This window comes from Gavia stellata, chromosome 8 (assembly GCF_030936135.1).
Source record: "Gavia stellata isolate bGavSte3 chromosome 8, bGavSte3.hap2, whole genome shotgun sequence".
Taxonomy (NCBI): Eukaryota; Metazoa; Chordata; class Aves; order Gaviiformes; family Gaviidae; genus Gavia; species Gavia stellata.
Genome location: NC_082601.1, coordinates 30338219 through 30365006, shown reverse-complemented (window position 1 = coordinate 30365006; position 26788 = coordinate 30338219). Strand labels below are relative to the sequence as shown.

Sequence of the window (26788 nt, the reverse complement as noted above, 5' to 3'; positions counted from 1 at the left end):
ATACTGTAACTATTTAAATGTCAGTTCAGCCCAGTTCACCTACTGAGGGGAGAAAAAAAGTCTTCCAAAACCTCAAGTTTCAGTAATCAGGCATCTCTTACCAGTGTCACTATTGCACATTCAGCTGTCAGCTGTGCAGCACTGAAAAGTGTCCGAACAAACCGGTAGATGTGCTTGTGATCAGGATCATGCTTGTAGTAGTCGTCTGGAACTTCCTCCCGCTGAAAGAAAGTTCTCTGAATTACTGAAAGTCTGTCTTACTTAATACCGACTTTAAAGAACAGCCACACATGGTTGTTTCTTCTCGCCGATTGTAAGTGTATACAACCCTCCCCTGTCACAGAGACAGAAAAAAATCATATACTGAAAGGAGCAAGCAGCCTTGCAATATGATGAATATTTCAAACAAAACACAATAGCTTTGGCTGCTATCTTTGTTTTGAACACTTTTTTGATCTGTAAGGCTAACAGAAAAGAGCATGAACTACCATCATTATTACAGGTGATAACTATTGTCCATAGAACATTTTACAGACTAAAAGAGATTTTTAAAAAAAAGGTTTCTCCCTGCAAGAAAATCACAGATATATACACACCAGGGAAGCACTGGCTCTTCAAAAGGCAAAATTAAGAGACTTCACAAGAGTCCCCTTCCAGCTGAGAAGAGCTGAAGAACACGTCAATAATTCTGTCACAGGTAGAACTGGAAGGTAACTTACACTGTCTTCATAGGACTCATTCTTGAGAGATTCCAGAAAAACAAAGCTAATGAACAGATACGTTTAACTTTGACACGATGATAAACTGTTTCTAAATATTGGGGAGAAGAAAAGCTTAGAAATAAACAGTCTGTAAAAGCAATCCTAACATGAGTTTCAGAATTCTGACCCTATCCCCCCAGACATTTCTGATATTCAGCACTCTTCCTGGATGGATGACACTTCAAGAGCTCCAACTTTACACGCTGGTTCTGCAAGACTGATACTGAATAGGTTTCTATCTACAGTCCAAGTTAGACCTATAGTACGGTAAAGATACCAGGTGAGAACAGCATAGCTGCTTGACATTAGCAAGTAGCCACAAGGTAAGCAAAGCAGCAAGCATTTTCACGTGGTTTTGTAGTTTAAAATAGCCAGGTAACAGTGTCAAGTAACATGAAGAGGTAAGTTAACTTGCAGGCACACTGAGTCAGCGGTGTGCCCTGGCAGCCAAGAGGGCAAACCGCATCCTGGGGTGCATCAAACACAGCATAACCAGCCGGTCAAAGGAGGCGATGATCCCGCTGTATTCAGTGTTGGTGCAGCCTCACCTTGAACACTGTGTGCAGTTCTGGGCCCCTCCATTCAAGAAGGATGTAAAGGTCCTTGAGTGCATCCAGAGGAGGTCAACAAAGCTGGTGAAAGGGCTGGAAGGAATGTCCTATGAGGAATGGCTAAGGACTTTGGGCTTGTCTAGTTTGCAGAAAAGGAGGCTGAGGGGCGACCTCATTGCTCTCTACAGCTTCCTGAGGAGGGGAAGTGGAGAGGGAGGTGCTGATCTCTTCTCCCTGGTATCCAGTGATAGGACATGTGGGAATCGTTCAAGCTGTGCCAGGGGAGGTTCAGACTGGACGTTAGGAAGCATTTCTTCACCAAGAGGGTGGTCAAACACTAGAACAGGTTTCCTAGAGAAGTGGGTCAATGCTCCAAGCCTGTCAGTGCTTAAGAGGCATTTGGACAATGCCCTTAATAACATGCTTTAACTTGGTCAGCCCTGAATTGGTCAGGCAGTTGGACTAGATGATCATTGTAGGTCCCTTCCAACGGAAATAGTCTATTCTATTCTAACTTTGTACTCCCCACACAGCCTTCTAATACACCACTAACCAATGGAGGTTACCTCTTCAAGCTGGGCATGCACCATAAGGAATAACATGAGCAGGATCCCCTGGCATAATTCCTGCACTATGAGCAGTACAAAAGCACATCTGGAAGTGCATTTTTGCTGACTGGAACTGAGGAGGGAAGGACTGAGACTGGTATTTGCGACTAAGCCCTGTGATGCTGGTAACTTGATTTGTTACTTCTGCTAATGGAGTCAATAGAGCCTGGATTTGGACTCCTTGGGCTGAATCTTTAGAGGGCAAGGTGTTCAGAGATTTATTCCAGCTAATTAACCTTTTTAAAGGAACTGTAGGTACCAGGCCAAAACCCCATTGCTATAGAAACTAACAAGCCATTTGTATTTTTCCCTTCAGAAATACAACATGCAGCCATTACTACATTTGTCTGTATACTGCAGTAAGATAGAAGAGACCTTTAAGTGTTCCCTAAAGGACATAATAATTTTCTTCTATTCATTCTCATTAAATAGGAGGTAGGCTATATGAAAGGATCAAAAGATGTCAGGTTGCTAAAAAAGAAAATAAATTGTCTGATGAAGTAGAGTTCATCTTACATAAACAGTTTTCAGTATGAAACAACAGATCCAGGCAGTTAAAACAGTTTTCGACCAGACTTTTCTCTTGGATTGCCACAGTCCATACAAGAAATCTTCTATATAGCTCTTCTCCTGAAGTTCATTATTTTTATTGAGTAAAGAGTTGTATTTATTCAAGTGCACAATTTCTAGCACAATGTGTCATGTTTAGGGATGAAACTCTAACAAACTTAAAATACTTAACTGTTTATTAAAAACTGTTTATTAACAAGCCAAATCGGTGAAATATATTAAGCTGCATTCACTCAGGTAAGTCCCAAAGCAAACTGAATTTTTAAAGCCACTAGAGCTTTGCTAAATTCATTTCAAATGAAAAGCAAAGGAAGTGGTTCTGCAGGACAGTCATGAAGCTAGTAGTGCTCAAACTGGACATAAAAAGCACATGCTCCACTCTTGAGCTTGCCTGTACTATGAGATTTTACATCTTAAAGATTGTCTAAAAAGATGTACTAGAACCAGTCACATTAAAATCACATGCTGAATGCTCCTAGCTGTTACTACATGCAGCATTAAGCATATTTGCTTTAAAATTTTCCCTTTCAGGTTTTTTAAAGACCAAAGTCACTGTCTCCTACTTTGTGTGATGCTTCACATATTATGTTCTCCTGTTTGCAGCCATTTAAAAGGTTAGGCACAATCTACTAACCATGTCTTCCTAAATGAACAGGAAAGACTTTTAATTAAAGTAGTGTTAAAGAGGGGAAGAAAGGTTAAAGAGGGGAAGAAAGGAGCCAGACAAGAAAGTTTGGATACAAAATATGCAAGAATCAGCACATGCTTGCTTTCTGTTTATACTCAGACAAAGCATAGAAAACCAAACATACTTTGCAACATTTAGAGAGACTGGGTTCTGTTCATGATCTAGCTGATACCAGAAGTCCAGAGGACACTGTCTGCACTGTATTTTATATATAAAATACAATTTACGATCAATTTGCTTGTCACCTGATGCCAAGACATTTTTATGACTTATACGATACCAATCAAGATGTTAAAAAATACATATATTGATACACATTCAGAGGATCAAAAAGTTACACTTACTGTGAGAGGATGAGATTTTTCATCAAAAATATCCAGTGACCTGTCGGAATCTCTACAAAGTAAAAATCTCTGTTTTAGCAACAAGAGTTAATTGGTAATGCTATGCTCCACTAAAAAATATTATTTGTTAAAGAGGATAAAGGGACATATTTTATAGTTCAGCTTTTCCTAGAATATGGTATGAAGTTAGATTGTATTTTTGCAAAGCATTTAACAATGAGATCTTACAACTGAATATTTAAGAAGCTAAACAATTAATAGCTATCCATGTTCTTATACTATGCTTAGTACAATTACCCCTTAAAACATGAAACCATCTCATTAATAGCATTTATTTCAAAAAGGCAGCTGTAAAGGCAGCTGTAATTTTGAAGCATACGCTGTCATTAGCTATAATGGCAAGGGTTTTTGTACATGGGACAGAGTGTTCCTTCACCCATCAAAACTAATCTGTAACTCTGTATTCAGGAAAAGCTAAACATAGTTCAAAGGCTGATTTGTGGTGATTTAAGTGTATTCTCCTCACTCCTTCTGGTTTGACTTTTTGTGCTTCATTCTCAATGAAGCATGTGCCATTGGACAGGTGTTGTTACTCACCCTTCCGTATCAGCTCAAGAGGGGGTACAAGGAGGAAGCAAATACAGCGTAAAGTGCCAGATTTTTCAACTCCTTTAAGTTACACCAGCTGTTACTGAAGTGACCAAGACCATATCCCTGGCTCAAAATGAAAGTTGCTATATTTCAGGAAAAAAAAAAGTTCACTCACCTGTTCTTTATATGGTAGAATATTGCTAATGTTACACTAAAAAAGAGAAGGAAAAAAAAAAAGACTTAACAAAGCATATTCTGCGCACACTATTCCACTGCAAAAGCTGTTGTTCAGGGCAAAATGTTCAGAACCCATTATGTGTTGGCTTCCTCTCACATTCTCAAGTACTCTGTGTCTCATTTCTGATATTTACCTGCCTGAACAGAAACTGGCCAAATCAAATTTGCTAGCCAAACTACTTTTACATTAATTGTACAGATATTTGTGCCACGAAATAGATGTTATACCACATTTTAAACACACACCTTCATTGCCTGATTAGGTGGCATTTATTGATAATGTGGACTATTCATAACTAAAATATAATAAAAGTTCTACTTGATGTTACATATACTGTTGTAGAGATTCTGCTGATGTTTTAACTCTGTCTCTTTGGCTGTCTAATTTAGGACTTGTCTAAAAAAAGATAAAGATGATATTATGCCACCATAATCCAAGAAGGGGACAAGAACAGATCTCAGTCTCTCCTGAGTCAAGTAAGGCGATAGATTTCATATTGACACTCATCTACTGTGGCCAAATTTCGGATACTTTACTGGCAGTGACAACAGGAACGCTGCCATCACAGGAATCCATCATGGGCAAGCTCTGATCTGTTGCCAGCTGTACACCACTTCAAAATGGCACAAGCACCATCTTTTAGGTTCTTTCTTCTCTAGAAAAGGAGGAGTGACATTCTAGATACCTTTGTTTGAAACCAAATTTTAAAGCGACAAATCAACTTAGACATTTCCAAACTCTACTAAACCGTTAAAACAGTAAAGCCGCCTGGGCCTGAAGCTACTTTGCCTTCCTCTCCCTTCAAGCACAGTAAAATTCTTCTCAGTTCTCAGCTGGTATCATCTATGCACAAAGAACTCTCTCTGTGGTACCCAGAACAACAGGTCAAACAGGCATTTGCATTGGAGAACCAAGATGACTGAATAATTATGAAACTCACCTATCCAAAATAACAAATATACTAAGAAAAAATAGAAAGGCTAGAACAAAAACCAAAGCCAGCAACATATTGTTATCCACAACTAGAGGGCAGACTAATACCACTGGCAAGTAACAAACACAGTCCTGCAATCTTTTCCTGCAGCTCCATACAAAATCCATTTCAAGTTTTCCCAGATGGAGAGTTTCTGGATTTGGCTGTCAAAGTGAATGAAACCTTTGAGCTTCCCACCCCAACACACACTATTAAACCCAAAATTCTGACACACTTCTGCACTGCCTCAGATTCTCAAGTGCACAATGATAACTACTTTGAAATACAACAGTACATTAGCTCTGTAGCTGTAAAAAAAAAAGCTCACTTCAGCAGTCATAATTAACCAGACCTCTACATCCCTTCCATGGCCAACCTGAATAAGCAGTGCTGTGCTCCTCCTCTCATTCAAGTATGTGACTGGCTTTGGAACACACAAGACCACCAAAAAATCCCAAATAAACCTTGCAAAGCTACTCAGCCCCTTGTTGATGACAAATGGTTCTTACCACTTTATTGTGCTTCTAAGGTTAGGTTGACTGACGGTGCTATCATCTATAAATATTGTTGAGCATGAGCTGTATTTTTTCGTAAGCTGCCCAGGAGAAACCTTAGGGGAGAAAAAAACAGCAATAAAAAAAAGAACAAAAATACATTCAAGACGAGGGATTCTGTAAGCTTTGGTTTACCACACCGAATACTGGCTTTACACCTCAAGTAGCTATTGCAAAGGAGGTCTTTGTAGATGATTGCTCCTACTATGTAAGCTACCCTATATCCATCAAGTTCCTGAGGATACCCTTTGTGTAAGAGAGGTTTATAAATCATCCCTTGTAATATACAACATGATGTTTTTAGGTAAGTAATTTTCAACAGAAATAGCTGCAGCTGAAGCAGCGAGTCCTCCAATTTTCTCAGTTCTCCTCCATTCCATTCTTGCCAGTTCAGGTCTCAGTCTTCCCTCTCTAGGATGTACTTTATTAGATTTCCCCGTGACTCAATCATCATCTTCTCCCTTCTTTTATATCCAATACCTTTACATTTTCTGGTTATCCAGTATCGCTCCCTGTAAAGACAGTTTTGCATTTGGGGTTTTGTCCTGTTATATTTTAGAAAAAAGAAACCTCTTCCTGACATTGCTAACTTCACTCATGTCTTGTTTAGCATCTGGAATCTGGAAATAAAGTACTACTACTACCTTTACTGTTTAGGGCTAGTAATATGTTCCATCATCTATCTTGTAGACTTTATACTGTAAGATATCTCCCTATGCTCAGGCTTCCCTGAGCATTTTTAGAGAATGCCTTGCACTAGAACTACTATGTCATAATTGAGGAAGGAGTTTTAATCAAGCAATTTAAGATTCTTTAGTTTTTGCCAGAATCTTTTTAAATGCCTTGTCTAAAAACTTGAAAGTCTTCCATACGAAAATGTTGGCACCCTTCACAACTCAATGGCTGTCTGGGAATATCTCCCATTCCAGCTGAAGTTTGCCAGCAAAAACAATCCTATCACACTTCACCTTGGTGCTGGCAGACTAAAGCTGGAACTGCAATTGAAAAAGAAAGAAAAGAAAAAAAAAAAGGAACCACCCCCCCATAATCATACTAAATACAACAAACTTGAAATATCATTATCTTACCAGTAACCTATCACTAGACACTTCTGCGAAACAGTATTTTTTAAGCTTTGTGTTAATAATTTCCATTCTTAGCTTTCCTACTCAATAAATTTTTATCCACTTATTAACGACATTGCATCTATGTTGTGTATTTTTTGGGGGTAAGTGAAGTGTCAAGACCAACTAATATTTGCGGAAGAAGCTTAGAGCATATTTTCAGATTTTAAAACTAATGCATTATAATTTATCATGCTGATAATAATGTTTGTTCATCATTTTCTTTTCATGCTGGATACATTTCTTACAATAAGTCCTGTAGTGATGCTCAAACAGCAAGTCATTTAAGACTTGTCATCTCAGCTTAGAAATTAATCTGGTTGTATTTCTGTTTAAAAAATGATGTAGGCAGTTTGACTTACATTTTCTCCTTTACTGTTCTGAAATGCTCAAGAATGATACAGCAAAAAAATCCATTCTTATTCTTTTGACATCAGCCATCCTATGCTCTATGATACTGTACCTATTTGTATATTTTTTAAAGACAGGCAAAGATAATTCAGTTTTATCTTGCTAAGCAGGATTTGAAACGTGTAAGACTATATACCTAGAACTACTACAGTTGTTTCTTGAATTTGTCTTTGTCCCAATATGCTAATATTATCTATATGGCACGCTAAGAATTTCTTTCACTCACATGATTGATGTGGTTACTCTTCCTCTTCTCTCGCACTAGAAAGAGGGAGAAAGAATGTGAACTGAAAGGTTTCAAAAATACAATCCCAATTTACATTCAATAAAGTCATTCTATTAACCTAGTCTTCTGAAGTACAGGAGTATTAAAAGTTTCAAATTTGACTTTAGGCGTCTGGAAAAGTAGTTTGAGGAAAAAATACTGAGTTTTATCAAGCTAGTAAACTATATAATACTGCCAACTATCCACATGTACATTTAGGAACTGCTTCTACCCATGGCACTAAGGGAAAACCGTCTCAGCTTTGAAAAGATGCTATGCATCATGAAAAACTGGATTATTTCAGGTAGTTCAAGTAGACAATGCCCAACATCCAACAGCAAACACTTAGCAAACAGAGGTCAAAACATCACACGCTGAACCTGCCAAAGACACACAAGGAGGTAGTGATGTGCCCAGCATCATATATGTGTGCTCTCTCCTCCTATTAGACAGCAGAAGGTAAAAAGGTATTCATTATACAGAAGATGCTGGCACAAGCTATGCCTATTTATCATATTAACTGCAACCACGTTATTTGGTCATTTTAAACTGTGTCAGCCTTTCAAAAAAGATTGTAAGGTTTAACTTCCAGCTATAACAGTAGCAGTAAAACAGTGCTGTTAAAGGAAAGTTGAGAGTTGCATATGTGCAGAAAGCCATACGAATGTGACCAGCCTGGACAGGTGACTTCTCCAAAGTTTTGACCTCAGATCATTACCACTTGTTAGCAGGACACATTCTCTAACATATTTAGAAAAATTAACAATTGGAAGAGAGTATCCAAAATTTTTCGGTCTTTTTGCATAAATCAAAACTCATAATCCTGATAACATCTCAGTAAGAGAGAACTTACGGATATTAGTTCTACTAGTTCTATGAAAGGTTAACTGAAGAAGATCCAGTGAAACAAGAAAATAAATTCTTCTGCCTGACTTGTCCATAAAAACACCCTGTAAAAATCAATTCATCCAACTAAGACAAACTTCAGAGAATAGTTTAATAGTTGTCTCACCTAGCAGACCATTCTTCTGCATGAACACAAGTATATACATTTCAATACATTACATCTCAAGAATACCAAATCATGTTTAAAAGCAATACTACCCCCATCAAGGATGTTCATGTAGTTTGAACATTATTTGCAGCAAGCCTGAAAGGCTGCACAGTGAAGCTGCACTACAATGTTCAAGAACTACGTCAACTTGCTAATTGCAACTTAAGCAGCGCTCATCTAAGAGGTGTCTGAAACGTGCAGGTCAGATCCTCTGTCTGTTTGAAGACTGACCTTAGAGGCCTCAAGGAAAAGAGATCTACGCTTCCTTGGTATCACCTCTTCTGGAGAATCATGCTAGTGCTTGTTTCCACTGCTCACAGATTATCTGAGCATTGTGAAGATGATACAACTGACAATTTTACTACTTGCCATAAGACTCTGAATAGCAGGACTGCAACTGACAGACCTGTCAAAATAATTCTACTTTTCTGCGGCAAAGCTATGCCAAGGTAGAAGGCACACTGCAGCTTCCCATCAACACATCCAACCTCAAGTGCAACACTGCCTTAGAAAAAACAGTGCTTCAAGCAAGAACGAACTATAGAAGGAGCAGAAGCATTTTTAAAATAATATCTTAAACTCCTTTTTTATTGCAACTTCAAAATTTACTATTGTCAGAATTCTTTTTTACTTGTGCAATATGGAAATGCCTTCACTTTTTAACAGAATTTTGGAATGCAAAAGCTATAGTAACTGTTCAAAATTGACTTTATTAAGTAAACAAGGGATCTGCAAAGAAACTGAAAATCCCAATAACATCCATGTAATTAAAATCAGGATTCAAGAATAATTATGCTACTGAAACTATTCAAACAGTTTAAAAAATTTATTTAAAAGCAACTAATATAGACTGATGGCTTAGGCTTATTATTACTTACAGAAAAAGGTCCTTTTTTTTTTTTTTATTTAAAGCAATTTTTAAAACACTCCTTGGTCATAAAAAAAACCCCACCACTGCTTGAAGCTTGAATTACAGTAATGAAGAAAGCCTTGCTCCTTCAGACTACTAGGATCCAGACTCTGAAATCTCCTGATATTTAAGTGTTTAGAAGAACACATGATTTTAAGTGTTAAGTAAAACAGCCTACGAACACATTTCTGTGTAAACACGCAAATTATTAATCCCTATGCTTTGAAAGAAAGCAATTCAAGTGTTCTCAAGCTGTATAATTAAAATGGGCAGTTATTTTTCCAGTTTTTCTATTGCCTTTTTTTAAATTGGAAAAAACTTAGCTTACCATCTGTTTGAGACTTGCTCAGGAAAATTGTGCTTGCTCTGGGATGATCAGATGGATTAGATTCCAGTGCTAAATCTGAAACAGAAAGGACAAAAAAAGAAGAGACCTTTAACAGAAGAAGATGATTACTGCAATGATTCCCACCCAGCCTTAAAATGCTCAAGTACAGTGATGGAGACAAGACCAGAAACACATAGAATGGGCTGTCTCTCTAAAGCATAATCTTACTTTTGCCAAGATAAATAAAAATCTGACATTTTCCCCTCTGAAAAAAAGCCTGTGGACTTACTTCTACTACCGTGAAGCTCTGAAGTAGCTTACGGTTTCCATCAAAACAAAATCTGGAAAGGGAGATCTCAGAAAACAACACACATCTTCAAAAGTCTGTATGCACCCCTGCACGTTAGGATAGCTGGATGTGGAGCCTGTGCTCAGTAGAGGGCAGAACGCTAAAACTTTATCAGGAACATAATTAAAAAAAAAAAAAAAAAAGGCAGGCACTGCTGATCTTTCACTTTGTGCTCTAAGTACTCAATACGGCACAAAACAATCTCTGTGGTCTTATACAAGAACCTAGTAAGTTACTTTTACAGTGCTGATAAATATCAAAACATGGATCTTACACTATTGTTCTTTCGGAATTTCAAGTAAAACCCTGTACAGCTTATATATAATTACTGAAGAACAAAATGATTGCTTTAATCCTTTGCCACAATGAACCAGTGATGACATTAGATGAGGATATATTACTCCCTTAGATTAAGATGGGAGCAATCACTAAAAAGTTTGTTGATGAAACTGGAAACAGGATGATGAAATTTTGAACTGCATTAGCTCTGACAGAAGAAACAGCTGTTCTGAGGAAGTCACGCTACAGACACACTGACTTATGTGAACATATAAACAGAATAATCTAGTACTGTGATCCTGTACATCCTGGAAAGAGCAAATTCACATCCATTTACATTTGTCATTCTGATCCTCCTGTGTGCTACTTATGCCATGCTAACCATAAAAGCATGCAAGCTCACAAACTTGCACATATTAGTGTTTCAAGGTGGTACCCAAATGCAGTTGCCACACCCTTAAAAACCAGTCATTTAAGAATCACCATCAACTTTTAATAAAAATAATAATAATCTTAAGAGCTTTTTATGCACTCAACCAACAGAACTCTGGTTAAATAGTAGCCAAAGTATGCACAAACCATCTTCATGCTGGAAGTTTTAACTATGTGAATGTTTTGTGCTACTGCACCTAATCCATAGCACAGCCACAGCTCTCATGCGTCAGCGAGTGAACGTAACTGCAAAAGTACGTGTGTCCCCAAGACTTCTCATTCTGGATTCCCCCTGGTACACAACATTGGTATCCAGACCTGGATGTTTTCCAAGTACTTGGCTTATAACGTCACTGATCTTAGTCCAACAGTATATTGCTCTGACACTGGTCCAGGATGCAGACCACTGTAATTTTGAATCTCTACTGTATAAGATAGCCAATGTCTATTTAGGAACACAAAGATTGTTCAACCAGGAATTTACACACACACACACACACACACACCCCCCTCCCCAAGGCTGGAGTCAGCTATGAAAGCAGACTGTCTCGAGCAATTTTTAAAAGCTAGCTTACAAAACCAGTATTTCTATTTCCACCTTACTGTGCTCATTCATAGCACACAGTGAACAGATACCTGAATTTAATCATGGACTTAAAATGTAAGAAGTCTTGGCTTAGAAGCCCTAGAACACAATTTGCCTTACAGCTCATACCTGAAGTACCACTAATACACATTTGATTCTCTGAAAAAAAAATCCAGCATACAGTAGTATGCCATACTGGCACATTTTAACTACCGTTGGTAACATTTCAGATGACACCAGGTTGGGAGGGAGTGTTAATCTGCTCGAGGGTGGGAAGGCTCTGCAGAGGGATCTGGACAGGCTGGATCGATGGGCCGAGGCCAATTGTATGAGGTTCAACAAGGCCAAGTGCCGGGTCCTGCACTTGGGTCACAACAACCCCATGCAACGCTACAGGCTTGGGGACGAGTGGCTGGAAAGCTGCCCCGCAGAAAAGGACCTGGGGGTGCTGGTTGACAGCCGGCTGAATACGAGCCAGCAGTGTGCCCAGGTGGCCAAGAAGGCCAACGACATCCTGGCCTGTATCAGAAATAGTGTGGCCAGCAGGAGCAGGGAGGTGATCGTGCCCCTGTACTCGGCGCTGGTGAGGCCGCACCTCGAATACTGTGTTCAGTTTTGGGCCCCTCACTACAAGAAGGACATTGAGGTGCTGGAGTGTGTCCAGAGAAGGGCGATGAAGCTGGTGAGGGGTCTGGAGCACAAGTCTGATGAGGAGCGGCTGAGGGAACTGGGGTTGTTCAGTCTGGAGAAGAGGAGGCTGAGGGGAGACCTTATCGCTCTCTACAACTACCTGAAAGGGGGTTGCAGAGAGGTGGGTGTTGGTCTCTTCTCCCAAGTGACTAGTGACAGGACAAGAGGAAATGGCCTCAAGTTGCACCAGGGGAGGTTCAGGCTGGATATTTAGGAAAAATTTCTTTACTGAGAGAGTGGTGAAACACTGGAATAGGCTGCCCAGGGAGGTGGTAGAGTCACCCTCCCTGGAGGTGTTCAAGGAGCGTGTGGACGTGGCATTGTGGGACGTGGCTTGATGGGCATGGTGCTGTGTGGTGTGGTGTGTGTGTGTGTTTGTTTTTGTGTGGTGTGGTTTTTTTTTTTGTAATGGTTGGACTTGATGATCTTACAGGTCTTTTCCAACCTTAGTGATTCTGTGATTAAAATAGTACAACTGTTGTTTAAAACTTGTCCACAATGTTGACAAATTTCTAACACTGATTTAGCAAAATCACTTTTAAGAGACAGTATAGAGACCAACTCTAGTTTCTAATGCTAGCATCTATCAAAAAAAAAACAAACAACAAACTTTGACACAGACCAAGGAATTCACTAATAACAGCAAATATTAAACAACTTTTTAGATTTGATAAAGGAGTGATTCAGAATTGGAATTATTTTGCTAGTCTACCAAATAATTTCAGTATCAGCAACAGGCAGAACAGGACTGCAACATGCAGATTTAAAATACAGATTATTATTAGCAAGTTATGATGCAAACATAGAGCAAACAACTCAAAATTTATTTATTTACAGTTCAGCAGCAACTTTTAGAATAACCGGATAAGTGAGGTTAGAAAGGACTTCAGGAGGTCTCTAGTTCAACCTCTTGCCAAAAACAGGGTCAGCTATGAGGCAGAATTAGGCTGCTCAAGACTTTATCCAGCTGAGTCTTGAAAACCTCCAATGAGGGTCAATGGTACCCAGATAACCTTTCCCACTGAGGGGAACTAATGCCTACAGGGCTATGAGACTCACTATGGAATGGTGGGGAAGAGCATGTGGGACTGTACAAGACTTGCGTGATATTTACGGGAAGGCAGCAAGGAAGACTGGGGAGGAACAAGCACAGGAAAACAGGGAAAAGGGCTACTGAATTCAGTAACTCCTAACACAGGACTTGATGCTTCTCCTTGCTGAATTTCATAGGGTTCCTGTTGGCCCAATCCTCCAGCCTATCTAAGTCGATCTGAATGAGCAGCCTCCGGCGTATTGACTGTTGCCCAATTGGGTGTCATCTGCAATTTGGGTGCACTCCATTGCCACCTCCAGGTCACTGAAAAATGTTAAACAGGACAGGTGCTTTTTTCCCAGGGAAGAGACAGTATGGGATAATGCCCATCCTCCCTCAGTCCATAAAGGAGTACACTGTTAACATCTTGACTTTCCTGAGGTTTTGATTTACTTTGAAACTGTGTAAATTCTTAAAGCTCACTTCTTACTTTTTTTTTTTTGCCTCTTCTTGTGCTCTGCCAGTCCCTATATCCATGCTTCTTAGATGTTAGAAATCAGGTCTAGGGCTAAAAACACTACGAGAATTAAACACATGCAAATAAAACCAACTGTCATCCTGGACAAGAAGGGTCTAAGATCTGCAGCACTGCAGGATGCACCAAGGGACACAATATTGACATGGCCACACAAGTCAGACTTGCCCCCCTGAACCCAAGCAGACCCACACATTTTCACACAGTGAAAGGAAAATAGACTTTACTGGCTCTAGTTCCACAGTGGCTCTGCCAGACACAAGATGCTTTCTGCTGGGCACAGTCAGGTGTATCACCACCCATAGCACATTAAATCCACAACACAGATTATACAGAGTTACGGTACTAATGAACTTCAAGACAAATTGTGCAGCTCCTGGTACAAAACCCAACAAACGATCAAGACCAACTGTAGCTAGGCTTCTTATCCCAGAATAATGTGGCATTAGCAGAAACAGCACGTTTGCTTTCGTCTTGCAAGACACTGCGAAGAAAGATAGATGCATTTAGTAGACCGCTTCCCTGTAGCTTTCCCTTTTAAGCGGCCAGAGAATTTTAACACTCCTTTCTGTGCAGTTCTCCCTGGACAATGCTTTTTTCTAGGCAATGGAAAAATTAATCATATGATTTACTCTTCCTAAACTGCCAGTGTTGCTCATGAAATACCAAAAAGCAACAGCAATACTATTGATGAAGGAAGTATAAGGCAAGAGGCAGATAAGGACGTGAGAAGAGGCAAAATGTAATGGGAAACACAGACAAAGAAAAGCCAGAGGAAGAGATTAATCTGTCTGCAACCAGTTTGACTCACAATCAAGTGTAACTCCTAATACTTCATCCTGGTAGCACTTAGAAGTCCAAACCAAGATACATAGCCCTGAAAATAAGGGTAAGTCTTGATTAGGAGCTACATCAGATGATGTATGATGAAAGCTCAAGCTTCACAGATAGCTAACAGAAAAAGAAAGCAGCATGGTATGCCAAAGGATGAGCAGAAATAATGGGAATTAAAACATGCAGAAACAGGAATGAGAGAAATGTGAGAAGCAACAGGATGATATAGAAAGCAAGAAAACAACTTCAAAACATCCACTCAGTAGTCAAAACACATTTTCTATCAGACCCTTATATTTCATGATAAAGAGGTGAGAAGGGAAGACTCCCACCAGAAATTAAGTCTGCGGGAACGGCACAATACAGTTGCCACGCTACAACAGCCCTCCACCTCTGAGAACTGTGTATTAAAAATAGACTTCCCCCTTATTTCTCTGCATCTCTCAGTGCCATTTACTCACATGCTGCTACCAAGCTTGTCAGTTCAACCCTGTCTCCAACTGGAGCACAGAGAAGCCTGAACTTGCTTCCCTCTCCCACCATTCTCATTTTAAAGAATCCTTGCAGCTTGCTTGCCCTTCAGACAATCTCAGCTACCCTCTGCTGCTGCTGTGCGCTCCATGCACTGATAAAAGCATGCAGTCCCCCACAGGGCAGATCATACTACTTTTAAAATCAAACTTCTGCCCCAGCTCAAGATCTTACATCCTTTCCTCAACACAAAATCCGCATGAAGACTTGACTTTACCCATCTATGTCATAAGAATGTGCGTGGGGTTTAGGAATTTATAATGCTAGCTACTTACCTACTGTTTTACACACCTCCATGGGTGACTTCTAACCATTAAGAACACATTTTACACACTGCATCGTGCCACATATATTATCTCACGAACAAAGCTGACAGTCAAAGATGTCACTGTTACTAAGAAGCAGCCCTTTGATGATTTCACTACTTCAGAACACTAAAATATTGCATTTCCTTTAACAGTTTTAGCCCCATCCTCTGCATTACTAGACAGCAGTAACATTTTGATACAGCACATATTTAAAGCATTAAATCATAATATCATCTCTTTGCTGTAAATTGAGTTTCTTCCCTTACTCAGTGGGTTACTAGCTTTGATTAATGGTTGAGCTTCCCTTGTATTTCATTACCTTACAGTGTGAAAGATGCCAGTTACTTAACACTTCCAATAAAGATTTAAAAATGAAAACAGATTAGACTAACAAATTTGCCCATGTATTTCACAAAGTCTGTTATTCCTAACAATAACTTCCTATGAAGTTATTTGTCCTTTAAATTATGTTATTCTATTTCTATTCCCAAAAAATGTTCCTAAAAGTTACAATTCTGGTTTCTAAAACCAACTTCCTTTGTTTACTCCTCACCAGCCACACCAAACACACCACAGAACCCAGCACACATGTTGTTTTCCATCTGCCGTCTCCTGTCATGTCCTCAGTTATACACAGGTTAGTCTATCCTTTAAACGCTCCATGGGTAGCTTCTTCCCCAGATTCAGAAAGCATTAAAGCATTTTGATCTCCTGATTATTGATCTTCAACAAAATACATCTCTCTTCCACAACAAGATGAACTCAAAAGATACAAAACTTGCTCTGTTTTCGTAACTAATACAAGCAAATTCGAATACATAAAGGACTGGATCTGTTGCATAACAAAGTGTTTTCAAACACAACCAGTTCTCAGAAAGGAACTCTATTTTGAGGGAGAATCTTGGTGAAAACAATCTTAACCAACGCTTGCATCTGCATAGGTCCCTTAAAAATACTCCTAACTTACCAGAGGAAATCAACTCTTTATTTAAAAAGGAAAACAACTAAAAACAGCCCACACAGTTCACCTTTGTTCACAGTAAGACAGAATCGCTGACACTGGAAGAGACCTCTTGAGATCACCTAAGTCCAAGCCCCTGCTCAAGCAGGGTCCACGAGAGCAGGCAGTCCAGGACTGTGTCAGTCACGGTTTGAGTATCTCCACAGACAGAGACTTTACAACCTCTCTGGGCAACCTGTGCAGTGTTCGACCATTCTCATTGTTAAATGATTATTTCTAGAGATCGTGACTTTACACAATACACTCGGAAGTATGCTGTAAAGCTATTTAAAATCTATCAGTTGTTCTTTATGGCACTACTATGAGAAGAGCGCTATCGTTACTGATACCCGGAACATATCTAAGTGCGCTGTGATGTTTTAGAAGGCCGCAGAAATTACTTCCATATACAACAAGCTCTGTTAATTAAGAATAAATTATCTGCTCTTTTACGCCACACTCCTGACTTGGGCTGGTTCAATAAGAAACTGACACAGCAAGCATTTCAAATTTGCTACTAAAATCATAGGAATTTAGAAAGCAAAAGTGTAGACCATCTATTAAATACTGTGAGCTATCCAGGGTTTAAGTTATGTATTAATTTCTGTGGTTTAAAAAAGAAAAATCAATACAGAATTAGTGTTCTTGCATTTCTTAAACTGCACACCACTATCGTCAGCCTCCACAGCAAATCCCAACATGATCCTATTGCACTCGGTTCACAGCCCTTGCTGGGGAAACACGATCGAGTAGATGTCACATGCCACCTGATAGACTGGCATATGTTAAGATTTTTCTCCTCTTCCAATTGCTCACATCAATGCAAACTTCAAATGAAGTTTGGGCTTTTATGAAAGTTAACAGTTTCATCAAGTTTTGTCCCATCTTCGGCACAAGCTTAAACACAGTCACTCTTTACCGTGGCTTTGTGGATTCTCAGCTTACCCGCAGTTTGTTCTATAAAAGTAAAATAACTATCTGCATAATGAAACATGTCCTACAGTTTTACAGAAAAGCTTTTTTTTGTCTTTGAAAGAAACTGGCATTCAACAGTTTATTATCTGAGTCTGACTGACATGTTTGATGACAAGCCAGTGTTACTTTTCACACTGGAAAAAACCCAACAGCTATGTTTGATTACTGCAATGACTCAAGACCCTTTCAGAACTCCAAACAGAAGCAAAGCTGTGCTATAAACACACAGCTCATCAAACACTGCAGAACGCTACCTGGATGACAGTGGGATTTTTGTGTAAGCTGTTGAGGTAACCCTGATATTTGCATCACCTGCAAGTACGATCTTCAGTTTTATTCATCTGGCTTTACTACATGTTTAAATAAGTAGTGCCAACCTTTTTAAGCCAGTTGCGTCTTTGTCCCTTCAAGTGGAAACACTCAGAGTTTTCTTCTGAAAACATGATTTTTCTAGTGAGTGAAATAAAAGTGCACATTCAAACTCTAGCTGTAAAATAAAGAAAAAACAAAGAGGTTTAGAACTCTCAAGATTAGCTTGTTGGCAAGGATCTACAGATCCAAGGTCTAGGTTCTTAATGTTTAGTAGCATTTTCCTCCTGCCTCCCGAAGTAACTTTTTCCTATTTCCTATATGTGAAAGAAACATTGTTAGAAACCTTAATTTAATGTGTAATGCGAATTTGGGAGGAGTAGGCTTTTGTGTTTTCTTGGCTCATGCGAGTTCACTCCCCTGTTAGTCAGCTTTTCAGTATGACCTCACCACACTGATTGCACTTGAGAGAGCAGATACTTCTAGCCACAAAACTTCTGTTGCTCTACAACATCTACCCTGACAGGAGGGAAAAGAGCAAGTCTCCTAAAGAAAGCCAGATGTCACATACAAACCATAGTAAAAAAAAAAAGTCAAGATGAAAATTAATTCAGTTTCCTTAATTCCCTAAGTTTCATCAAAATCCTCAGGTTAGCTGTATCTTTCATGGAATAGAATCATTTAGGTTGGAAAAGACCTTTAAGATCATCGAGTCCAACCGTAAACCTAACGCTGCCAAGTCCCATTAAACCATGTCCCTAAGTGCCACATCTACGTATCTTTTAAAATACCTCCAGGGATGGTGACTAAACCACTTCCCTGGCAGCCTGTTCCAATGCTTGACAATTTCAATATTTCCAATTTTATTAAAATGTCTCTGTTATAATAGCTGTTACACTGGAAGCCTGAAGAAACACTCGCCAAACCAAACAAATCAGTTTCCCTCCATCTGAGCTTCATGTATATATGTTCCACATCAACTGTTCTTAAAAACCTAAGCCGTACATAAACTCGCTTGCTGTAAAAGTCTCCAAGATTTAGTGAAGAGAGAAAAGGAGAGGGGATTCCTTAGCTGTCAGCACTACCCAAGCATAAGAAGAGAAATACAGATACTATACTATGGCGATGATTTCCAGTTCCCAAATTTGTAGATCAATTTCATCATTGTTTCTGATTGACTCATTGATTCAGTCATTTCCACTACAGGCACTTTACAGATCATTCTGTAAAGGCCATGACATAAGGCATCTTAAGCCAACAACATGGAAGGTGTTTCAGGCTTGCAGAGAGTCAATTCTAGGAGAGTTTAGAGAGTCTTCTCGTCAAGATCACATACTATTTCCTTTGTAATTAATTCCCAGTCAGTTATAGGAAAGAGATATTGTGAGTTCTGGGGAAAGAAGAGTGAGCGTAAGTTAGGTGAAAAAAATCGGCAAATACAAGGAAAAAAAGGAGAGGGAACACCAGAACAATGACCAGAGCATCAGCTGGTTTTCACCTCCAACTGCATATTTAGCTAACTAGACAATAGTATTTCTCAGCCTATGCAGCTATAGATCTTCAAAGAGAGAGGCACAAAAACCCAACAAAAGATGGTTAAGCCTTTCCTATGCTGAAAACTGCTGGCATCAAAAAGCTGACTCCTTGCATCAAAGTGTTCATCTCTTCTTTTTATTTATTTAACTTACTAACATTTTAACCAGGATTTTAAAAAAAACAGGAAAAAAAACCCACCACCCACATGCTTGAAGTAAGCTGACATTATATAAGAGAGGAACAAGAACAGTATTTAGACCTTCTGCAAGGATGTTTATAGGCAAGCTGTTGGTAAAATAAGATCACAGACAATCAATATATTCAAGTGTCTGTTCATCTTCAACACTGTTTAATAACTGCAGCATGCAGGCAACTTGAAGCTTACCCCTTTCAGCATGGCACAGCCCCTAGAGAGCCAGGGGGCTGTTGAAAAAGGAAAAGTAGGCTCACAGGTGCTTGAAGAGTTATTTAGGCACTAGTCTGTCTGAGCCTGTTCAGGTAAATCTCACTTACTTCATTATCAACTCTCCTCTTCAAAGTCCTCTTCCATTTGTTTTCCCATCTAACCTCTGTGTGATGACCGCATCCCACTCAGCGCCGCTCTTGATCCCATCTGCTGTTCCCTCTCATCCCTGATTGTCTTTTCCCTTGTCATTGTCCATCCCCCAGTTCTTCAGGTGAAGGTACCAGGTCATTTTGTCCCACCAGTTCAGTAGGTCAACAATCTTGCCCTTGGTTCATGTGAATCAGGCAAACCTCTGCTCAAAACCACTGAGCTCAGTAAACAGCAGTAGTGGAGGGAGATAATATTTTCACGTACAAATGAGACAAGTCTGCCAAGTGAGGCCTTGTTCTAGTTTTATCCAAGGATCAAAGAATTTATGAAAAATTAGATCTATGTTTAAACATAGAAATATGGCAAGACAGTGTCAGCCATAAGAAGTTCTCCCTCAAATAACCAGGGGAAAAAAAAAAAATCACAGGAAAAAAGGAGCCCAGAATAAAGATTAGCAGACACCCATTTGGGAAAAAAAAAAAAAACCCAAACAAAACCCCCCAAAACCCCAGTAATCAGCACAGCCCAAACGGCACGTTACGATCAAAGAGCTGCTATTTCTAAAACTAGAGAGGAAAGCCTTTTTGGTCAATTCAAACTGCTTTGGACTGTTGCTTGCACACTGAAAGAAGGAACACTTAATGCTCAGCTGAACAGTCAACTAGCAGCTTTAGGTTCATTTTAGCTTTTAATATTTAACATTAACAGTAGGCATGAACCTATTTGGAAAAAACTATCGTTTTCAGTTATGCTTGTTCCTATTTACTCAATACATATCTTATGAGTCTTAGCATATGAAACCACAAATGCAGGCCTATTTCTCATTCTGAAAAAGTGTACACTGAACAGGTTATGGCTCAGGATCTTGAGAATGATAAAATACAAAGTCATGCTTTAAATTCTCTCTTAGCAGTGGATCTGACAATCCCTTCCCATTTGAATTAACTTCTGTTGAAACGTTACACTTTCAGTTTCACAGTGTGTTTTATCTCCATCCCACTCACCACTCTTTTTTGTCTAACATAAATACCACTTCATAACCTCCCCATTTTAAGAAAGTGAGATTTTTCTTGTTTAATTCTGATTCGATACAGACAATCTAAGCAGTGCTGACTGGAAAGCAGTGCCTGTTAAGTAGTGTGCTGAAGAAGCTACAGAACAATAATTTAAAAGCATAGATCTGTTAGGACCACATTCCACTTGCTACGAAAAAGCAAGACAAAACAATACAAAACAAAAAGTCCAAAGCTCAGCTGGTAACTTCTGCGTTCCTGGTTACAACGATAACATTTAATTTTAGCAAAACAAGTGCAAAAGCATTAAGACAGACTTAAGAACAACAAAGAACTTAAAGATAGAAATTTAAGGAATGAAGCATCTCCATCACATTTGGATGCTAGCTTTCTGATATATTTAGCTGTGTTCTTAGAAACTCCTTGAACTGAGCAACATGGAACAAAAATAGCCAAGATGATCTTCACTTTTTTCCCCCTGTAGCTTTCTCTCTTTTCCCCCTGCCAAAGCATTCAAGAAAAGGCCAGTTAGTAGGTTCACAGCCTTCTGTTATTAATGAAACTGGCATCTTAGCTAACCTATTATATTATACGTTAAAAGACTATAGAAATAATATTTATCCTTCAAATTAAACTGCTGGACTACTTACCACTATAGCAATAAACTAATGCTCTGTATATTCAACAGCACAGAAACCTGTAGGCTGCTTGCGTGGTTTGGGCATGCTGACAGCTTTTATATCCTGGAGTTGAGAAGGATAAGCATAGCTATCTGGTACATGCACGTGCTGCGTTTACAGATTTACTATTTTCATAGAAGGTCTTAAACAGATAGTAGTATCACCTAAAATTTCATTATAATGTCTGTTTCATAACACTTGACTTCAGACTTCACAAATAATGCTTTATGTTTTGAAGTTATCTGCTTCAATCCTACCCTGGCAGCACTTTGTAACATTGAAAAATTAACACAAGAAGTTTTACTTCTCGTATTGACCATCCAGAATTGTATTTTCATAAAGATATCAAACTCTGATACTTTTTGTAACCTTGAACAGTTAAATCAATCAGAAAACTGTAGACAAATAGCATCTATCATTTGTGGCAGATCTACATCTGCCATGCAATAGTGAACCATATACCATTGTAAAAGTGATCTTTAAAATAATCGAAAACATATACTACTTATGCAGTTCTAATTTTAGGATTACCTTCTGCCTCACGACTAAAGTTTCCATAGCCACAAAAGTAAAATTTGTGATAGACAGCTACTATCTTATTCTTGGACTATACTTCTATTCATGTCTGCAAATTCAAAAAAATTAAATACTTCCCTACTTCGAGGCCAGTTCTGACATCTGGATGAATTCACAATTAAGCCTAGTTACTTAGCACTGCTGACAAGATCACATACTAAAGGTTCAAATGAATACAATCCTTATTCCTGAGAAGATTTATTTAGCTTAGACATTTTTACTTGGCTTATTAGAATCTTCAGAGAGTTTAGCTCCTCCTCCCTTAACGAGTATGGGAGAATTGAGAGACTTCTGTAATATCTTCTTGCAAAAATAAAGTTTTATTTCTCCTAGATGGCAAATACAATTTCTCCTACTGCTGTATTGCACAGCTGTCTCAAAGGAGATCCAAGGGTCTGACTGTTCCATCTTGTTTCTGTAAGAGCTGCACCGTATGGTGCTGTGCAGAACCATGCAAGTTTAATAATTCCGTTTCTGAAGGTTTCCTCAGGCTCTTCTGCAGCCAGTTTCTCTCCGATACCCAAAATTTTTTTCTGAAGTTCAAGACGAGTATGTAGGGCCAGTGATAACTGTTATTGTAGGTATTGTACGTTAAAGATGTCAGACAGGCTATCTTTTTTTCAGCTGAATATATTTCATATAGGTGTGGTTATAATTATGAGAAGGAATAGCAAGACGCCTGTTAATTAAACTAAGTTTTGAATATCATAAGCTATTACACTGTGCTGTATGCTTGCGGTATCATGTGAACGCACAGGCAGACAGGAGCACCCCTAACCTGTTACATGTTGTCTCGGTAACTCACTGCAGTACAAACCTGCAAGCTCTTCCTAGGCATGTCTAAAAAGGAGATGCATTACAGAGCGAGTCTGTGTGACACCAGGGCTCCAGGTATAACTGGAAGGAATCTGAACAGCAAACACGTACTTTCCCATGAGCTCAAGGAAAGCAAATTGGGAACACCGAGAGCTACATGACAAGGAACCGCGGTGTAATGAGTCCACAGCTCTAACTGACCACCCTGCATAGCTAGATTATAAATTACCGACGCCCAGCTACAATGATGTCATATGCACACAATCTTTGTAATTCTTAATTCCCTTATTCCCCACACACCCTCTTCCTTCCTCCTGTTCGACAGAGACTGGAAATGCAGCAGCTTTTGCAAACTGCCTGAACATTACGACCCAGTCACGACTCCATAGCTAAGGAGAAACGAGCAGCCAGACCTCCACCTCAAACGGGAGCACCCGGGAGCTCTGCCGTCATTCCTTCGGGTTCCCCGACGCCCCTCTCCAGCGGGCGGGGAACGGCCAGCAGGGCAGCCCCGGCAGGGCACTCCCCGGGCAGGGGGGGGGAACCGGCCGCTCCTCCGCCCTCGGCCGCGTTACTCGTGAAGCAGCCGCGCCGGCTGCGGTAGCCCCGCGGCTGGTACTTCGGGAAGAGGTCCCGGACCCGCCGCCGATTTCCCCCGTCCGGCGGCAGCGAGGCGGCGCGCCCGCAGGAAACCCCGGAGCTGTCAGAGCGGTGACAGCCGCGGGGAACTTTGCGCGGGGCGCGGCGCGGGGCCGCGCGGCGGCAGGCCGGCCCCCCCCGCCAGGGGCTCGCCGCACCGCAGGCTCCCCCCGCCGCCGCCGCCGCCGGGACAAAGGGGGCGCGCCGCGGGTGGGGAAGCGCCGCGCCCCGGGCTGCCAGTCGCCCCGGCCACCCACCCGCGGCGGAGCGGGGCGGGGCGGGGCACCACGGGGACAGCCGCCGGCGGGCTGGGGATGTGGTGCCCGGCGCGCCCCGCAGCCCGCCCGCCCGCCGGGCCCCGCCGCTCACCATCCGGGAACTCCCGGTCGCTGATGTGCTGGAGGTGGGGGCCGCCGCCGCCGGGATCCGAGTCCCCCGACTCGGCCTCCGCCGATCCCGAGCCGCCGCCGCCGCCCGCCGCCGCCGCCGCCTGGTACGCGTCCGCCCAGCGGTCGGGCCCCGGCGCTGCCCCGCCGCCGCCGCGGGCCCGGCTGAGCTTGGGGCTGGCGTCCGGGGATACGCAGCAGGTGACGGTGTTGCCCATGGAGCTCGGAGCTCCCCCGCCGGGCCCCGGCTACGCGGCTCCCGGGCTGGGGCGGGGGAGGGGGCGGAGGGGGAGCCGAGGCGCCGGGCTGAGGGAGGGAGGGAGGGGCGGAGGGGCGGGCCTCAGCGCCGCATCACCGTCGCCTCCACCCCGGCCAGGCGCGGCCCCCGCCCGCCCCGACGGCCGCGCGAACCCCCCCGCCGCCTCCTGCGCGCGGCGAGCAACGGACCTCGCGCGAGCGGCCACCTTCCCCCGGGCCGGGGGAGGGGCGGAGGGAGGCCGGGGGGGAGGCCCGGCCCCGCCTCGCTCCCACCCAATCGCCTCCCGCCGGGGCGCCGCGTGACGCCGCTTCGCCAATGGGCGCGGGGCTCGTCACGCGGCCGCCGCCGCGCCCTTCCTGGCCTGCCCCCTTCCTTCCCCACGCGCACACGCACACGCAGCGCCGGCCGCGGCCCCTTGGCCACGCCCCTCGACCCGCCCCCGGGCTGTGCCACGCCCCTGGCCACGCCCCCGGGGGCGTCTGGCTCGGGCTGCTGGGCCACGCACGTGCTGCAGCTGCAGCACCAGCATAAAAGTCATAGTAATTCTGTAATAATAATGATAATAATAATGACATAATAAAAAGCAATACTATAATAAAATAATACATAAACCTATTAATACATACCAGTATGAATACTATCCCTCCGGTGTGCTGAGTGCTGCCTCCGCCGCAGTCCGGAGAGGCTTCGCAGGGGGTGCGGGCAGCCTTGATGCTGCTCTTGTAAGTGTAAAAGGCTGGTAGTGAGTCTCGCCGGCTCTCTTCCCCCATTATTGCAGGTTTTAAGGGCTTCTGGGTTGGTCTGGGGGTGTTTTGCCCACTTTTCCCCGTGCGTGCTAAGCGGGGGGCTCGTGTGGCCGGGTGCCTGGCTGGGCTGGGGGTTGCAGCGGCCGCCTTGGAGCTCTGCGGCCACTTCTGATGACTTTACAGTGAAGTCCCTCAAGTAGTTGAGCTGCGTCCTGCTGCTCACTTATGGCTCGCAATCTGCTGCTCTGCACGTTACCTGCATGCAGTCTGGGGGGGAAACATTACACGTGGCCGCTGGGATTCCCAGGGACTTTTGTTTCACTGTATTGAAAGTCTCCAGCAGCTGCGTTCTTGCTTGGTGAGTCTCAGCTACCTCCTCTCAGAGGACTGGAATGCTCAAATACACTCCAGGGAAGATGGATTAGAGGGCAAGATACCCACAGCAGTCAGAGGCCCTGATAAACACCAACATACATCGTTCTGCGATGGATCACCTCGCTATCACTACAAAAATTTAACTCTGGCCCCTGATAAGAAGAATGGCTCTGCAGAAGACTTAAGAGCACACAAAGTATTACAAAATGCTGCTATCACGCTGGCAGTTACTCCAGAGATAGGCAGGCTCGGGGTTTTACTCCATTTTGTAGGACAAGTCCTAATGTTGGCTCTCCCATGTGATCGCTGACGCAGAGTTTTCAGACAAAACCATGCCTAGTTTCTTTGAAGAGAGGAAGTCATAGATGCTGCATTTCTAGAACATGTACAACTTCATCCCAGGCATAATAAAGGGAGAAACTAAATCATTTATAGTCTTACATGAGGATTATTCCCTTACACTGACGACTTATACTTTTTCACTTGCCAGCAAGTTCTCTAAGCTGTGTTAGCTAAGCCTCTCCACACGCTACTGACAGTTTGTAAAGCCTTGTTACTCCGGAGGAATCTGACCTCGCTGTGGATTACACAAATCAGAGAAGATTTGCTTTCAGTGCTTTTTGAACCACTTCAGCGCAACGTCCCTCCGCAGCCTCTGTACTCTGCTTGGAACACTGTAGGATGGCGGGTCCTACTCCCAGGTCTGGGAAGGACTGGGACTTAACCATCGGGCGGGACAGGAGACTTGCCTGAGTCAAGGAGAGAAAAAAGGGGTTTCACGCAAAACAGCCATTCAGAAGTTGGTGTTTCCTTCCCTCTGGCATTGCATCCACTGATTTTTGGTGAGGATAGTGGGGGAAGAGAAGAAAGCTGGAGGGTTGGTGTGGTTTAGTGAAGTAATTAATTCTCAAGCAAGAATAAGAGCTGGCTTGCATCTGCACTATTTAATATTGAAACTTGCGTAATTTACTCTCTTACACCAGAAAAGCAATACCCTTACTTTTTTTTAGCTGGCTGACTCTATTCTAAAAAGCAGCGGCGGCTAAGCAAGCCGCACTCCTGCTGCGCTGCCGGGCACTGTCCTGCGTCTCAATGCCGATGGAGACGAGCCTGCTCCGTCAGGAGCGGTGGTAGGAATCACAGGCAAATCTGCACATCTCAGCAGACAGCCGCAACGCTGAGTGTCTGTTTCTTAAACTGTGTCCGTCCTGTTCCTTGCAGCCACGCCAGTGCGTGCGATGGGGCTGGCTGCCGGCTTCGGTGGAGGGAGACAACCGCAGCAAGTGCCTCGTGGGATGCCAGCAGCAAGCTGGGACCTCTGCTGCGTATGGGCTTCGGAGCAGCCTCAGGGAGCCCTTTGCCAAAGCTGTGGTTT

General features: G+C 42.1%; 1 protein-coding gene across 2 annotated transcripts in view; it reads right to left on the bottom strand.

The window, feature by feature from the left end:
* The window catches only part of CCNYL1 (cyclin Y like 1), a 35680-nt gene extending 11429 nt beyond the window's left edge, over nt 1-24251 (bottom strand). The window contains exons 1-7 of one of the 2 annotated variants that reach the window (XM_059820286.1): nt 24017-24251; nt 9971-10045; nt 7640-7674; nt 5834-5934; nt 4289-4324; nt 3523-3574; nt 102-221 (exon numbers count right to left, since the gene is read on the bottom strand). In XM_059820286.1, the coding sequence (XP_059676269.1) occupies nt 102-221; nt 3523-3574; nt 4289-4324; nt 5834-5934; nt 7640-7674; nt 9971-10045; nt 24017-24251 (654 nt within the window). The remainder of the gene's footprint in view (nt 1-101; nt 222-3522; nt 3575-4288; nt 4325-5833; nt 5935-7639; nt 7675-9970; nt 10046-24016) is intronic. The other variant, XM_059820287.1, reaches the window with a different exon arrangement.
* Nucleotides 24252-26788: the final 2537 nt, after the last annotated feature.